General features: G+C 50.4%; 8 protein-coding genes across 8 annotated transcripts; 4 read left to right on the top strand and 4 right to left on the bottom strand.

Annotated features, from left to right (window-relative positions):
- Positions 1-619: 619 nt before the first annotated feature.
- On the bottom strand, positions 620-2,248 carry HPODL_04667 (KRRI-Interacting protein 1; the record flags this gene model as incomplete). The annotated part of the gene is made up of 1 exon (XM_014081010.1): positions 620-2,248. The coding sequence occupies one exon, from the start codon at positions 2,246-2,248 to the stop codon at positions 620-622; it is 1,629 nt and encodes a 542-aa protein (XP_013936485.1).
- A 308-nt stretch (positions 2,249-2,556) lies between these two features.
- Positions 2,557-5,334, top strand: HPODL_04666 (DNA replication licensing factor mcm6; the record flags this gene model as incomplete). The annotated part of the gene is made up of 1 exon (XM_014081009.1): positions 2,557-5,334. The coding sequence occupies one exon, from the start codon at positions 2,557-2,559 to the stop codon at positions 5,332-5,334; it is 2,778 nt and encodes a 925-aa protein (XP_013936484.1).
- An 8-nt stretch (positions 5,335-5,342) lies between these two features.
- On the bottom strand, positions 5,343-7,295 carry HPODL_04665 (Peroxisomal membrane protein PEX8; the record flags this gene model as incomplete). Its single annotated transcript, XM_014081008.1, has 1 exon — positions 5,343-7,295. The coding sequence occupies one exon, from the start codon at positions 7,293-7,295 to the stop codon at positions 5,343-5,345; it is 1,953 nt and encodes a 650-aa protein (XP_013936483.1).
- Positions 7,296-8,225: 930 nt separating this feature from the next.
- HPODL_04664 (Prefoldin subunit 3) lies at positions 8,226-8,837 on the bottom strand (the record flags this gene model as incomplete). The annotated part of the gene is made up of 2 exons (XM_014081007.1): positions 8,226-8,787; positions 8,824-8,837. The coding sequence occupies 2 exons, from the start codon at positions 8,835-8,837 to the stop codon at positions 8,226-8,228; spliced, it is 576 nt and encodes a 191-aa protein (XP_013936482.1).
- Positions 8,838-8,983: 146 nt separating this feature from the next.
- HPODL_04663 (60S ribosomal protein L18-A) lies at positions 8,984-9,729 on the top strand (the record flags this gene model as incomplete). The annotated part of the gene is made up of 2 exons (XM_014081006.1): positions 8,984-9,095; positions 9,281-9,729. 2 exons carry the CDS (start codon positions 8,984-8,986, stop codon positions 9,727-9,729), a joined length of 561 nt encoding a protein of 186 aa, XP_013936481.1.
- Positions 9,730-9,979: 250 nt separating this feature from the next.
- Positions 9,980-10,423, top strand: HPODL_04662 (40S ribosomal protein S19-A; the record flags this gene model as incomplete). The annotated part of the gene is made up of 1 exon (XM_014081005.1): positions 9,980-10,423. The coding sequence occupies one exon, from the start codon at positions 9,980-9,982 to the stop codon at positions 10,421-10,423; it is 444 nt and encodes a 147-aa protein (XP_013936480.1).
- Positions 10,424-10,456: 33 nt separating this feature from the next.
- HPODL_04661 (tRNA (guanine(10)-N2)-methyltransferase) lies at positions 10,457-11,953 on the bottom strand (the record flags this gene model as incomplete). Its single annotated transcript, XM_014081004.1, has 1 exon — positions 10,457-11,953. The coding sequence occupies one exon, from the start codon at positions 11,951-11,953 to the stop codon at positions 10,457-10,459; it is 1,497 nt and encodes a 498-aa protein (XP_013936479.1).
- A 222-nt stretch (positions 11,954-12,175) lies between these two features.
- Positions 12,176-13,471, top strand: HPODL_04660 (Subunit of cleavage factor I; the record flags this gene model as incomplete). Its single annotated transcript, XM_014081003.1, has 1 exon — positions 12,176-13,471. One exon carries the CDS (start codon positions 12,176-12,178, stop codon positions 13,469-13,471), a length of 1,296 nt encoding a protein of 431 aa, XP_013936478.1.
- Between the last annotated feature and the right edge of the window lie 22 nt (positions 13,472-13,493).

The raw sequence follows: 13,493 nt of genomic DNA, 5'->3' as shown, positions 1-13,493 counted from the left end.
TTAAAATTCAGTTTTCAGTACTTCAAAAGTTCTATATGTCCCCTCCGCAGCATGGGCTGCGTCGACGTATCCTCCCATTAGGAAAACCGGCGCTAGTATTTTCGCCGGGAGGATAAATATCGCTCTGTTTCACAATTTTTCACAATTACTTGAAACAGAGCGATAAAAGCAGGTCTTTATCGTGCATGTAGCAACTAAAAACCAGTTGGACCTGTGTTCCAAGCGCCAAGTTTTTGCTCACCATGGCCAATCAAGTAAGGCGGCAGTGACGGGATTATGCGACAAGGTCTTTGGTAGGATATGAGCATTGGCGCCGATGAGTCAAAATGTTAAGCTCCTAGAGCTAAGCGACAGATGCTGGGCTGATCGAATCTGTGAGTCTTTAATGGACTGAGTTGTTGCCGTCAAGCGCTGGCGATGAGTTTCCAGCTTGAGTTTCTAGCGGAGTAAATGACATTCCCAATAGAAGAGCGGTATAAAACGGGAGTAACTTTTTATGACTGTCACTTGCAATTTATCATATATTTGGGCGCCAAAAATGACGTACAACACTGCTGCACATTACCACTGCAGGCAGGTTTAAATCATCACTCATAACTGTACCTCACCCATTATCAAATTAATTATCCGATCTATTCACTTTATGTTTTTTGGTAGCAGGCTCGTCGTCGGCCAGTCCGTCGGCGCTCTTGAAGACTTTCATCCGCCATTCACGTAGCCTCTTCTTTTTGGCGTATTTCCTCTTGTCCTTTAGCTTTAGCTCCTTCGGTCTGTACGGAGCAAACTTCTTGAGTCCTATAAGCTCATTCAAATCCTTATCATCTGCAACGAGAATCTCTCTGGTCGTGAGGCCAAACGACTCCGGAGAAACTTCACGGTACCTGAACTTGATTTCCTCTTTATCTTTGCTCCTGCCACGTTCTTCTTCAACTTCCTCCAGAAGTTTGGGGGTGTTGGCACTGACTAGCTTCTCGGCCACTTCCTTCAATTTCTGCCTTTCCTTCTTTTTGCCAATTTTTTCTTCCTTCTTCTTCGACTTTTTGGATTTGTTCTCCTTCGTCTCCTCTTCTTCTTCTTTTTCCACCTCTCCCCCTTGTTCAATTTCCTCCATCTCTCCTTCTGTTTCATTTTCCTCCTCCTCGTCGCTCAACTCCACTTCAGGCTTCTCTGGCTTGCCCTCTTCTTCATAGAAAGCCTCGTTGAAAATCTCCGCCATTTTGCTGTCCCATTCAGCATCGTCAAAGTCATCGTTCAACAAACTATCGCCAAATACGCGTGCTATTGTTTCCTCAGAAACCTGATCGCCAACTGCCTCCTTGATTTCCTTCAAACGGTCCAGAACTTGAGTAGCTTTCTTCTGTTTTTTCTTGCGCAAAAGCTCCTGCTTCTCTTCCTCCTCCCTCAGCTGCTCCTCTTTTTTCTTTAACCTCTGCTTCTTTCTGCTGTTCATCTTCTCTCTTCTCATAGTGGCCTGCGATCTGGCATACGAGATGATTTCGGCGGCGTTCGGGTCCTCAAAACGGAAATTGTAGGCATTTTCGAACTTCTCAGCCGCCTCGTCAAACTCCTCGTCGTCCTCTTCCATCTCTGGTCTCGAATCCTCCTGCTCGGGAATCCATGCTTCTTTCTCCAAAAATGCCTCCAAAAACTTCTCTCCGTCCTGTTGTGGGTCTGGAAGTGACTTCACAGGCTTGATCTCTCGCTGCACCTCTTTTTTCTGCAAAAAGTCGTCGCCCTCCTCGTCACTGAACGCAGACTGGATCTCGGAAAGCAGCTTGCTCTTGTCTTCCTGCTGTTGGACTGCATACGGCTTCTCGCCCTCCTTCCACTCGCGTTCTTCACCGTCATCGTCTTCAAAAGCGTGGCCATCTAAAAGAACTTTTCTGTGGTAATCCTTCAAATACATAGGCTTCTCTTTTTTGGTAACGGGAACCTCTCCTTCCTCTGGATCTTTGAAAAACCTCACATTCTTATCGAACAAAGCCTTGTCTCCGGTTTTGATTGCTTGCAGCACTTTCTGAAATCCTTCTTCAACGTCCTCAGTCAAAAGATCACCGTACTGGTCTTCTTCCTCAGAGCTCTCATCCTCGTCCTCCACATCTTCGTCTGCGATCTCGCTCTCAACTGGCTCAACTGGCTCGGACTTTTCTTTTGAGTCCACCTCTTTTTCCTTTGCAACCGTCTCAGGCCCCGGTTGTTCTGGGTTGTCCTCTCTAGCTCTTTTGGCTGCAGACTTTTTCCTGGCCATATTGATTTAAATAATTTTTTTTTAATTTTTTTTAAATAAAAATATGTATCTTCAACCAAAATACTTAATTACATATATATGCATAAGAAGAACCCTCTAGGCCTATATTCTCTGTTTCTTACACGCCCCATCGTTCCCCCATCGTTTGAATCGTCCCCCATAGTAACACCCATTCTCCATCTTCCTGTCTAGCTACCTAAACGTCCCCTTCACACCCCCCACCATATGCACCCTTTTTCCCAAAACAGAAACGTAATTACGCGAACGCGAAGGTTTCAAACTTTACCTTTAATTCTTTTTCGATCCCAATGACAACTATTGCGTCGTCGCCGCTGCCGTCGTCCCAGGCGTTCCGGACTCAAAGCACCAATCCTCTTAGCGAGTCGCAGCCTCATCTGCCCAGCGACTCGAGAAGACAGGCTGCCGAGGAGGAAATGGAGACCGACGAGCCCACAGCCAGTTTTCTTAGAAGAAGAAGAGATTTGAGTTCGATTCCGAAAGTCACTGACCTAACAGCGGAAAAAGTGAAGGAGGCGTTCGAACAGTTCCTGATGGACTTCACCGACGAGCAGAGTGCCGACGAGCCAGAGTTCCACGGCAAAGTGTACATTGCCCAAATCGCCGCCATGGCCCACTACGATCTGTGCACGATATATATCGATTACCAGCACCTGTTGACTGTTGAAAACGGGATTTTGGCGAGCGCCATCACTGAGCAGTACTACCGTTTCATTCCGTACCTGATTAACGGCTTGCGCACGGTGATCAAACGGTTCCAGCCTGCTCTTCTCAGACGGTCGACCAAGCTTGCCGACGACGAGGAAACGGGCGTCACAGAGCGAATTTTCCAGATCTCGTTCTACAATTTGCCCACCATCAACAGGATCCGTGAGCTCAGAGCAGAAAACATCGGCATGCTCATGTCCATTTCCGGTACCGTCACCCGGACCAGCGAGGTGAGACCAGAACTGTACAAGGCCTCGTTCACGTGTGATGTGTGCAAAACACTGATTGAAAATGTTGAGCAGGCATTCAAATACACCGAGCCAAGCAGCTGTTCGAACCCAACGTGCGAGAACCACGCGTCCTGGACGCTCAACATTGCCAAATCGACGTTTTTGGACTGGCAAAAAGTCCGCATCCAAGAGAACGCCAACGAGATCCCAACGGGGTCGATGCCAAGAACTTTGGACGTGATCTTGCGCGGAGAACTCGTGGAAAGGGCCAAGCCGGGCGATAAGTGCAGATTCACTGGAACTGAGGTCGTCGTTCCGGACGTGACACAACTGGGTCTTCCTGGCGTGAAGCCCATGTCTGTGCGGTCACGTGGCATGGGGTCTACCACGGAAGCACTCAATTCTGGCATTACTGGGTTGAAGGCTCTTGGAGCTAGAGATCTGACGTACAAAATAGCTTTTTTCGCTTCCCACGTGTGTTCTCTCGTTTCCAAGGACGCCAATGGCGATGCAGACGACCTGGAAACTGCCGAGGACACAGACAAGCAGCAGGAGATGTTCCTGAACACGCTGACAGAACAGGAGGTCAACGAGCTCAAAGACATGGTTTCGGACGATCATATCTACGCCAAGCTTGTGTCGTCGATTGCACCTGCGGTTTACGGCCACGAAGTGGTGAAGAAAGGTGTTCTTTTGCAGCTTCTTGGCGGTGTGCACAAGAAAACTGTGGACGGTATCAATTTAAGAGGAGACATCAATGTGTGCATTGTTGGCGACCCGTCTACGTCCAAGTCTCAATTCTTGAAGTACGTCAACAGTTTTGCTCCCAGAGCCGTCTACACATCTGGAAAGGCCTCGTCTGCTGCTGGTCTGACTGCCGCAGTTATCAGAGACGAGGAAAGCGGAGAATTGACCATTGAGGCGGGAGCATTGATGCTGGCCGATAACGGTATTTGCTGTATTGACGAGTTCGACAAGATGGATCTGGTGGACCAGGTGGCCATCCACGAGGCAATGGAGCAACAGACGATATCCATCACCAAGGCCGGTATCCAGGCCACATTGAATGCCAGGACCTCTATTCTTGCTGCTGCCAATCCTATCGGCGGTAGATACAATCCCAAAGTGGGTCTGAAAAGTAACCTGGCCATGACTGCTCCGATCATGTCTAGATTTGATCTTTTTTTCGTTGTTCTGGACGAGTGCAACGAAAAAGTCGACACACAGTTGGCCGACCACATTGTGAACCTCCACATGCTCAGAGACGACGCCATTGATCCGCCATTCTCCAAAGAGCAGCTGCTCAGATACATCAAGTATGCGCGCACGTTCAAGCCCAAGATGACCAAGGAGGCCAGAGACTATCTTGTCGAGAGATACAAGGAGTTGCGCAGCGATGATTCGCAAGGACTGGGCCGCAGCAGCTACAGAATCACCGTGAGACAGCTCGAGAGTATGATCCGGCTGTCTGAGGCCATTGCCAGAGCCAATTGTACCGAGGAAATCACGCCACGGTTCGTAGCCGAGGCCTACGATCTGCTGAGACAGTCCATTATCCGCGTGGAGAAGGACGATGTCGAGATCGATGAGGGAGACGACACTCCGGTGCAATCAGAACAAACTCCGCAGGACACCCAAGAACGCGAGCCGCCAGAGTCGCGCGAAAAACACAAGGTGGCCATTCCGTACGACAAATACGTCAAGATGATGAACCTGTTTGTGCGGAAGATCGGCGAAAAGGAGACGAGCCAAGAGTCGCAGGACGATTCCCAGCCCGGCCAGGGGTACACTGCCGAGTTTTTGGTCGAATGGTATTTGCACCAGATCGAAGACGAGATCGAAAGCGAGGACCAGTATTGGCAGGAACGCAAGACGGCTCTGAAGGTGCTGAAGCGGCTTGTTAAGGACAAAATTTTGATGAGCGTGAATACTGACCAGGGCGACCTGGAGATCCCAGAGGAGTTTGTGGTCCGCGAAGGAATGTCCAGGGCCGAGATCGAACGACGCACCATTGGATTGGAGGAGTGGCAGCGCAAGAAAGAAGCCGAAAGAAGAGCCAACATGGTTTACATTCTACATCCAAACTGCGCTGTGCTGGATTTCTTCGACCAACAGGAACCAACTGAGTAAATTAAATACTATAATTTTGCTTTTTCCTGACTCTCGTTGACATGTTCGTACCACCATTGGATGCCAACGTACCCTTTCTGCGGATAGTGTCTGTTTGTGCCCAGTATACTGTCCCAGAGCAGGTCCAGAAGGTATGTGCGCTCGTCACCGACGGTGCGGAACGCAAGACTGAGGGTTCTCTCCAGCCATGATTGGTATTCGTCAAACGGTATCAGGGGCAGAATTCTGATCAGGAGAGACGTGAATGCTCCGTGGCGTGTTTTTGGCAGAGCTTGAGCATTTGGAAGCTCTTCGCTCGTGGCAACGAGACATCTGTTGTAAACGAGCAATAGCAGCTCTCGGTACAGTTCCGGATCGCACTCGTGCACAGCGGTGTCCGGAAACGTGATTTTGGCAAGTGTCTCGACAATAATGCCGATTTGGCTCAGCGATAGCCGGACCGGAAACTGGTCTAGGGAAAGTGTAAGGTAATCGATCAGCTGCGCTCCAACATGTTTGACGTTGTTCGTGTAGTCCACCAATTGGGCCTCGTTGTAGGTGTCGACGCTGGTGAAGTATTTAACCATGACTGAATGTGCGCTCTCCAAAACGGCCTGGTCTTGAGCCTTACCTATGAGATCTTGGACTATGGGGATGATAAACTCAAACTTTAGGCTGTCGGAGACTAAATTGACGACATTTTCAATAAATTGGAGATCAAACAGTAGTTTCCCGCGCTCTGCGGCAGAATTGTCGACTTGCTTGAATGCTATGCTGCTGGTCCAGCATTTGATGAGTGTTTCTGCCGTAGGAATGTCGTAGCTTGTGAGTGCGCTGAGACACGACGCGTAGACGAAATTGTAGCTCTCGAACCCGCCAGTGCCGATCCTGTCGACAACAAAGTTGAAGTTGAACAACGTTGTGAGGATTTTCCTGCTCAGGGTGGGCAGAACGGTACTGTTGAGAGAATGGTCGTTGATTTGAAAGAAACGGGCCATGATTCCTTCAAACATCATGACTTGTGCAAACAATACCACTCTTAGTGTACTCCATTGCGTTTCTGTCGGATTTGGGACGCTCAACACGCTCTCGCTGAACGTTTGGATCCTGTTCAAAATCAAATCCAAATCATCCACCAACAAAGCGACTTTTGGGTGTATCGACGTGAGCTTGGCGAACAGAAACGAGATCCGATTTAGGTGTCTGACAACGATCGGCGTGTTTGCGTTGCCTACTGATAAAACACGGCCATTTTCCAGACCGTATGGCGAGTTGAACGTGAGCTCTGTGAGAATTTTCAAAATGTCGGATCTCACTCGCAAAATTCGCAACAATTGAGAGTCGACAAGCTTGTCCTGGACACAGGACAACGCAACAACATTAAGACAGAGCAGATCCTTTGAAAGCGGTCCTTCCATGCTCCGTTCCAACGTATTGGCTGCAATGTCCACGAGTTTGGCATCTACTGTCGCAATAAGCTGAAAATGCTCGGGATACCTGTCGTAGTCGTTTCTTGAGTCGACAGAGAGCAAGCATCCAACAACCACGGGGACCACTTTCCAAGCGCACCTGCTATCTGCTGCAACCTTCGCCACGGCTCCAAACAGCGCGTTGTAGAACCTGTAAAAGGGCAGCGTCGGCTGGCTGATCTGGAACTTTTTGTCCATGATGTACTTGAAGCACTCGATAACGCGATAATTATCGTTGAACGACACCAGCTGGGCATCGTTGAAGAAAAGCGGACATCGCAAGAAACAGAGCGTCAAAAGCTCGACATTGTTCTCGTTTTTCAGTTTTGGATAGTAGTATGCCAGATATGATAGGATTCTGTCTGGGGTAGTGGACGATTTGGGAGCAGTTAGTTCGTCAAACAAATAATCCAGAGGAGTCGGAGTAGCAATACCCCACGGCTCTGCATCAGTCTGCCATTGCTCGGCCAGCTGGCGCCCCTGCCGGCCCAATTTATTGTACCACGGCTGCATGGTGGGAACAAGAAATTAGATAAATTATTTCTTGATCTTAGGCTATTTTACGACGCGTCGGTAGTCCTTCAAAATAATATTTAACTTTATTTATTTAAATGTCCTCCTCGCTCCCCACAGGGTTTGTCCATCTGCCGATCAGCTCGGCGTTGACGTCACTGTTCATTGCAGTTCCGCTTGCCGTGTCGATTTTTGAATGGAAACCCCTATTTGTGCTGAGCTACGACCCGTTCATCAGCAAATGGCACCAATACTGGCGTTTTGCCCTGTTCCAAATGCAGTTCCAGAACGAGTCGCAGGTCATTTTGTGTGTCACATTGACGGTTCTCAGTCTGAAGAATTTAGAGCGGGTTTTTGGGAGTCTAAAGTTCCTAAGGACTGTCCTATTTCTCTACATCTACAACATTGCGGCCGTCGCAGTTCTCACGTGGACACTCTACACATTTATCGGCATCAATTTATTTGTTCCCGCCGGCCCATTTGGTATTCTATTCGGCCTACTATATGCTCATTGGAAGTTTACTCCTGTGCTATACAAGTTTGAGCTGAATTTCGGGGGCCTGATCAAGCTGCGCGAGTCCAACGAGGACTTTAAGCTGGTGTTCACTAACGACTTCCTCACGTCGCTGGTGGCTCTGCAGCTGCTTCTAAGCGAGGGCCTTATCAATTCGGTGATCCCCAGCTTTGTTGGGTATTTTATCGGGTCGCTTTTCTTCAACGGGCTCCTGCCAGGCCTCAATTCCAGATTGAAAGTCGTGGAGCTCGTATACACAAAACTCGCCTCCAAAACCCAGCAGCGCCCACTCGATAGCCGCATTCGTGACATGGTCAACAACACAGACCGTACAGAAGACGAAGACTCGCCCGAATTGTCGGACGACAGAGAAGACACGCCGGTGCGAACGCTCGGCGCACAGATCCTCGACACGTTCAGGAGGTAGTCTCCGCCGCCTTCAGGGCCTTGCGCCGCTGCACGTCCCAGTTGTACACCCGTGCCGTGTTGACCTCCATTGTGGTGATGTTTGAGCGCAAATACTCCAGGTCTTCCACGGTGACGGCCTTGTTATCGAGCGCGGCCTGAAGCCGTTTTTCCAGCATTTCAATAGCCTCGTCAATAGGATACTCCATCATGATATCTGCTCCGAGCCACAGCGAAACAGAATCCAGCTCTTTCACGTTGATTTCGGCCGTAGAGTAGACGGTATCGTTGAGCTCGTAGTTTACGTCAATGGTCTCTTCGTCGTGCTCCTTGCGACTTTTAAGGAACCTGCACATATCTAGTGTTTTCTTTATGTCTGGGATCTTTGTATTGAGGTTATTGAGCGTGTTGCGCTTGTTCTCCTCCATGAACTGGTACTGCTGGAGTCTGACCTGTAACTCTTTTAAAAACACCGAGACGTCGTCGTCGGTGCAGGTTTTCGGGTCAATAAAGTCCTCGATCTTCTCGATGAACTTGGCCTGCGGAATCCCGCGCGGATTGGTCTCGTCGGTCCTGTTGTTAGCGCAAAATAGAAGGCGCAATACTCACTTTAAGCGATCCATAACAATATAGGGTGGTAAATCAGAGAAATGTATGTTGTGCACAGCCAGCATCTGCTTGGGGGGGGCTTCACGTGACTGCGCAAAAAACTTCAGCTTCAGCCCTCTTAAATTTTTTTCCAGCGAAAAACTTTCTTACAAACTTCAGCATGGGTAGAGATCACACCTCCAAGCAGCACATCAGATCCGGCCACAGAAAGGCCCCAAAGTCGGAGAACGTTTACCTCAAGTCTTTGGTGAAACTTTACTCCTTCTTGGCTCGTAGGTATTGAACTTGACAATTTTGGTTTTGCACAATTCGCCGACTGCTGGACAGTCCACTTTGGATGAGCCAGAGACCTTTCAAAACGGTCTCTGCGGATTTTGCGAGTACTTTGTCGAGCGCGACAAGTGCGACTTTGAGCAGAATTGAAATAGTCATCCAGCCCGTTACTAACGTACTTTAGGCCGTACCGATGCTCCATTCAACAAGATTATTCTTAAGTCTCTGTACCTTTCCAAGATCAACAGACCACCAGTTTCTGTCGCCAGAATCGCCAGAGCTCTGAGACAGCCAGGCGCCTCCGACAAGATTGTTGTTGTTGTTGGAACTGTCACCGACGACTCCAGAGTGCTTGAGTTCCCAAAGGCCACTGTTGCTGCCTTGAGATTCACTGCTGGCGCCAAGGCCACCATCTTGAAAAACGGCGGTGAGACCCTCACTCTTGACCAGTTGGCTCTTAGAGCTCCAACCGGTTCCAACACCTTGACCATCAGAGGTCCAAGAAACTCCAGAGAGGCTGTTAGACACTTCGGCTTCGGCCCACACAAGGGTAAGGCTCCAAGAATCCTGTCCAAGGGCAGAAAGTTCGAGAGAGCCAGAGGTAGAAGAAGATCTAGAGGTTTCAAGGTCTAAGGGTAATTACGTAGTGCAGAATAAGAAATCAAGATTAGAGATTGTAAACATATAGGAAGACAGTACGGACGAGCCGCTGTGTGAGCTCTGTCTGGCGTTCATGTTGGGCAGGCAGTCAAGCCGTCCGTCGTCTTGCTCTGTGCCTGCTACATATTTTTTTTCACACCTGAAAAATCTACACCTCGCACCAACGTCACACCTCATATTCATTAGAAAATTTTCTCAAACTCTAAACTTGATCATATACAACATGCCAGGTTACTCTGTCAGAGACGTCCCAGCACAGGACTTTATCAACGCATACGCCCAATTCTTGCAAAGACAAGGTAAGCTCGAGGTTCCAGGCTACGTCGAGTTGGTCAAGACCTCCGCCGGCAACGAGCTCCCACCACAAGAGGCCGACAAATGGTTCTACAAGAGAGCCGCTTCGGTGGCCAGACACATCTACTTGAGAAAGCAAGTCGGTGTTGGTGCTCTGAACAAGCTCTACGGAGGCGCCAAGAACAGAGGTGCCAGACCAAGCAAGCACTACGACGCCTCTGGTTCCGTCAACAGAAAAGCTGTGCAAGCTCTTGAGAAGATTGGTGTTTTGGAGATCTCTCCAAAGGGCGGAAGAAGAATTTCTGACAACGGACAGAGAGACTTGGACCGTATTGCTGCCCAGACTTTGGAATCCCTTGAAGACGACGAATAGATAAGTGGTAATAACATATTGATAAGTTGAACATTACTTAAATCTATGGAAGTATCTATTGCGGAAGTCGTTCTGGAGACCGCGCTCCTGCGACGTGATGGTGGTTCCCTTGTAATTAGCGTCCCGCTTTGCGTAGACCAGCAGCCTCCGCGACCACTTGTTGAACTCTTGCACCAGGTTGTACACCAGTTGCAATTTTTCATGCTGCGGAACCAGTGTAGGGATGTCCTGGTCGTTGGCCACGGGCATCCAGAAACACAGTCTGCCGTTTACCGGCAGTCTTTCGGCTGCAAATTGCAGCAGATCGTCCAGCAGCAGGTCCAGAGAGTAGTTCTTTTTCGGCTGGATGAAATCACGTCGGAGGTACGCGTACTCGCCGTCAATGATTATTTTTTCCTTTCCTTCGAATCGCTCTTCCCTGTTTGTTCCGCACACCTTGAGGCCCTCCCGGACGCCGTACGGTGGGTCGCAGACAATTGAATCAAACAGGAGGTTTTTTCTGAACGCGTTATGGGTGAAATCCATGCACAGAACGTCACCAAACAGATGGCTTGTGCCGTATTTTTCAAAATTGGTAGCAAGTCGCCGACTGGGCCCCTTGCCCTTGAGCGCTCGGAAATCTATATCTGTTCCGTATGCAAAGGCTCCATAGTGTGCAGCAGCAAGCGCAAATGACCCTGTGCCCACGAACGGGTCGTATATGAGCTGGCCCGCTCGCGTCTGGGCAAGATTGCAACTCACCAGTGCCAGCTCGGCGTCGAACGTCGTGGTCCCGTAGTATGGCCGTTTGGCAATCTCATGGCGCTCCAGAACCCCGCGCGAGCGCTCAGAAACCTCCACCTCGCGGCCAAAGTACATATAATCCGGCTGCGGAGCAGGTTCCTGGTTGACAATGCTGTAGGCCTCCAAAATGGCGAATATCTGGTCCGGATTTTTCATCTTTATTTTCCCCTCAAAGGCGAGGAACGCAAACGAGTTGATCAGCGCCAGCTGCTGCTCCCGGCTCTTTCTGCTACCCTGGTACGAAACAATATCGAACTTGAAGGTCGACTGCTTGTATTTGGAGATAAGTGCCGAACTGCGCTGTTTAACATCGGCATGCAGGTCGGCCAACGTCGCTCCCTGGCCCCAGAGCTCGTAAATGGCCCGAGAAAGAACAGATCTGCGAATCAGCTGGGCGGCCTGCTCGTCGTTCTCAAGCTGCACCACGAAAAACGGCGACTTTTCGCTCAAACCGCTCAGATCCACGCTAAACCCGTGCATCTCGGCCAGAGATTCCAGCTCTGCACGCCGGAAACCCATATGGGCCTGCGACATGTACACTAGATAGTCTTTCATGATAATAAATTTTTCACCGGGCGGTGCAATCAATGTAGAAGGCTGACGGAAGGTAGCAAGTAAATGCAGAGGCAGGAAGCAAATCTGCTTGATGAGCGGCCTTTGGCAGAGTCTGACGGCCTTTGGTAGGTCGGCTGGTAAGTTGGTATTTTGCTGAGCACCGTAGTTGGCCGTGGAGAGCCATTGGGGCATAGAACAAGCTGGCAACCAGGAAGAGACGGTGTTGGTAAAAGGCGACTGGTCATCCCCACGACAGACAGATCAGAAGAAGCGTCTGAGAAGGTCCAACAGGCTCTCGCGTTCTCTTTGGTGAACACAATTCTCGTAGCTCGACTCGGAAGCTTCAGCTCTCTCTGTTACCCTCCCCACGAAAAATTAAAGGAGATTCAGCACTTTAAGTTTGTCCAGAACATTATGACGAATTCCGACGACGAGGCTCTTTTTGACGACATCTACGACGACGATAAGGAGGAAGTGAAGCAGGAGCAGCAGGAGACGGCGCCAAAGACGGGCGAGACCGCGTCGGAGCCTGCCAACCCGGCCGCACAGGACGGTTCGTCTGGAGCAGGCGAAACGGCACCAGTCGCTGCTGCGGCGCCGGCGCAAGCGCCAGTGCAGGTTTCAGGGCAGTTCCCGGTGATGCACGCGCCGCCACCAATGACAGTGGGCGGCCCAGGCCAAAGACAATTCCAAGACACGGTGCGAGCCGATATCCAGTCGAAGGACCAGGGCAAGATGTTTATTGGTGGCTTGAACTGGGAAACGACCGAGGAGAGCATGAAGAACTACTTCTCGCAGTTTGGCGACGTGATCGACCTGACTATCATGAAGGATAACGCGACAGGACGGTCGCGCGGATTTGGCTTTTTGACATTTGCTAGTTCAAGTAGTGTTGACGAGGTTTTAAAAAAAACACACGTTCTAGACGGCAAGCTTATCGACCCTAAAAGAGCCATCCCGAAAGAGGAGCAAGACAAGACAGGCAAGATTTTTGTCGGCGGCGTGGCTCCAGAGGTCACCGAGGCCGAATTTACGGAATATTTCCAACAGTTTGGTAACATTATTGACTCGCAACTGATGCTCGATAAGGACACTGGCCGGTCCCGAGGATACGGATTTGTGACGTACGATTCTCCCGATGCCGTTGATAGAGTGACCCAGAATAAGTACGTGCTATTTCACGGTAAAAACATGGAAATCAAGCGGGCAGAGCCTCGTAACCAGCAGAAGGCCGGCTCTTCCTACTCCAACATCGGCCAGCCGCAGCAGACGTATACACAGATGGCCCAGATGCAGCAGTATTGGCAGCAGATGCAACAGATGCAACAGTACTGGATGCAAATGCAGCAGGTCCAGCAGCAGGGCGGCGACGTTTCGCAGGCCATGCAGCAGATGATGCAACAGTACGGCCAAACGATGCCTGGCGGCGACGAGCAGCAGAACGGGGCCGACGACGCCAAGGACGCCGGCGACGAGGTGCCTAATCCGCAGGAGCAAACCACGAACCTGCCTTCTGGGCCCCGCGGCGGCGTGAGACACGGCGGACGGCCACGCGGGCCTAAGGACTCGCGTGACTTCCGTGGCCGAGGCGACCGGGGCGACAGGGGTGACAGAGGCGATAGGGGCGACAGGGGCGGAAGAAGTGGCGGCGGCGGTGGTGGTGGCCACAGAGGCCGTGGAAGACGCGGCTACCACCCTTACAACAGATAGCTGGTTAGGTCGCTCTGTATTT

Source organism: Ogataea parapolymorpha, chromosome II, assembly GCF_000187245.1.
Source record: "Ogataea parapolymorpha DL-1 chromosome II, whole genome shotgun sequence".
Classification (NCBI taxonomy): domain Eukaryota; kingdom Fungi; phylum Ascomycota; class Pichiomycetes; order Pichiales; family Pichiaceae; genus Ogataea; species Ogataea parapolymorpha.
Note: the sequence above shows the minus strand (reverse complement) of the source record. Positions and strands in the feature narration are given on the sequence as shown.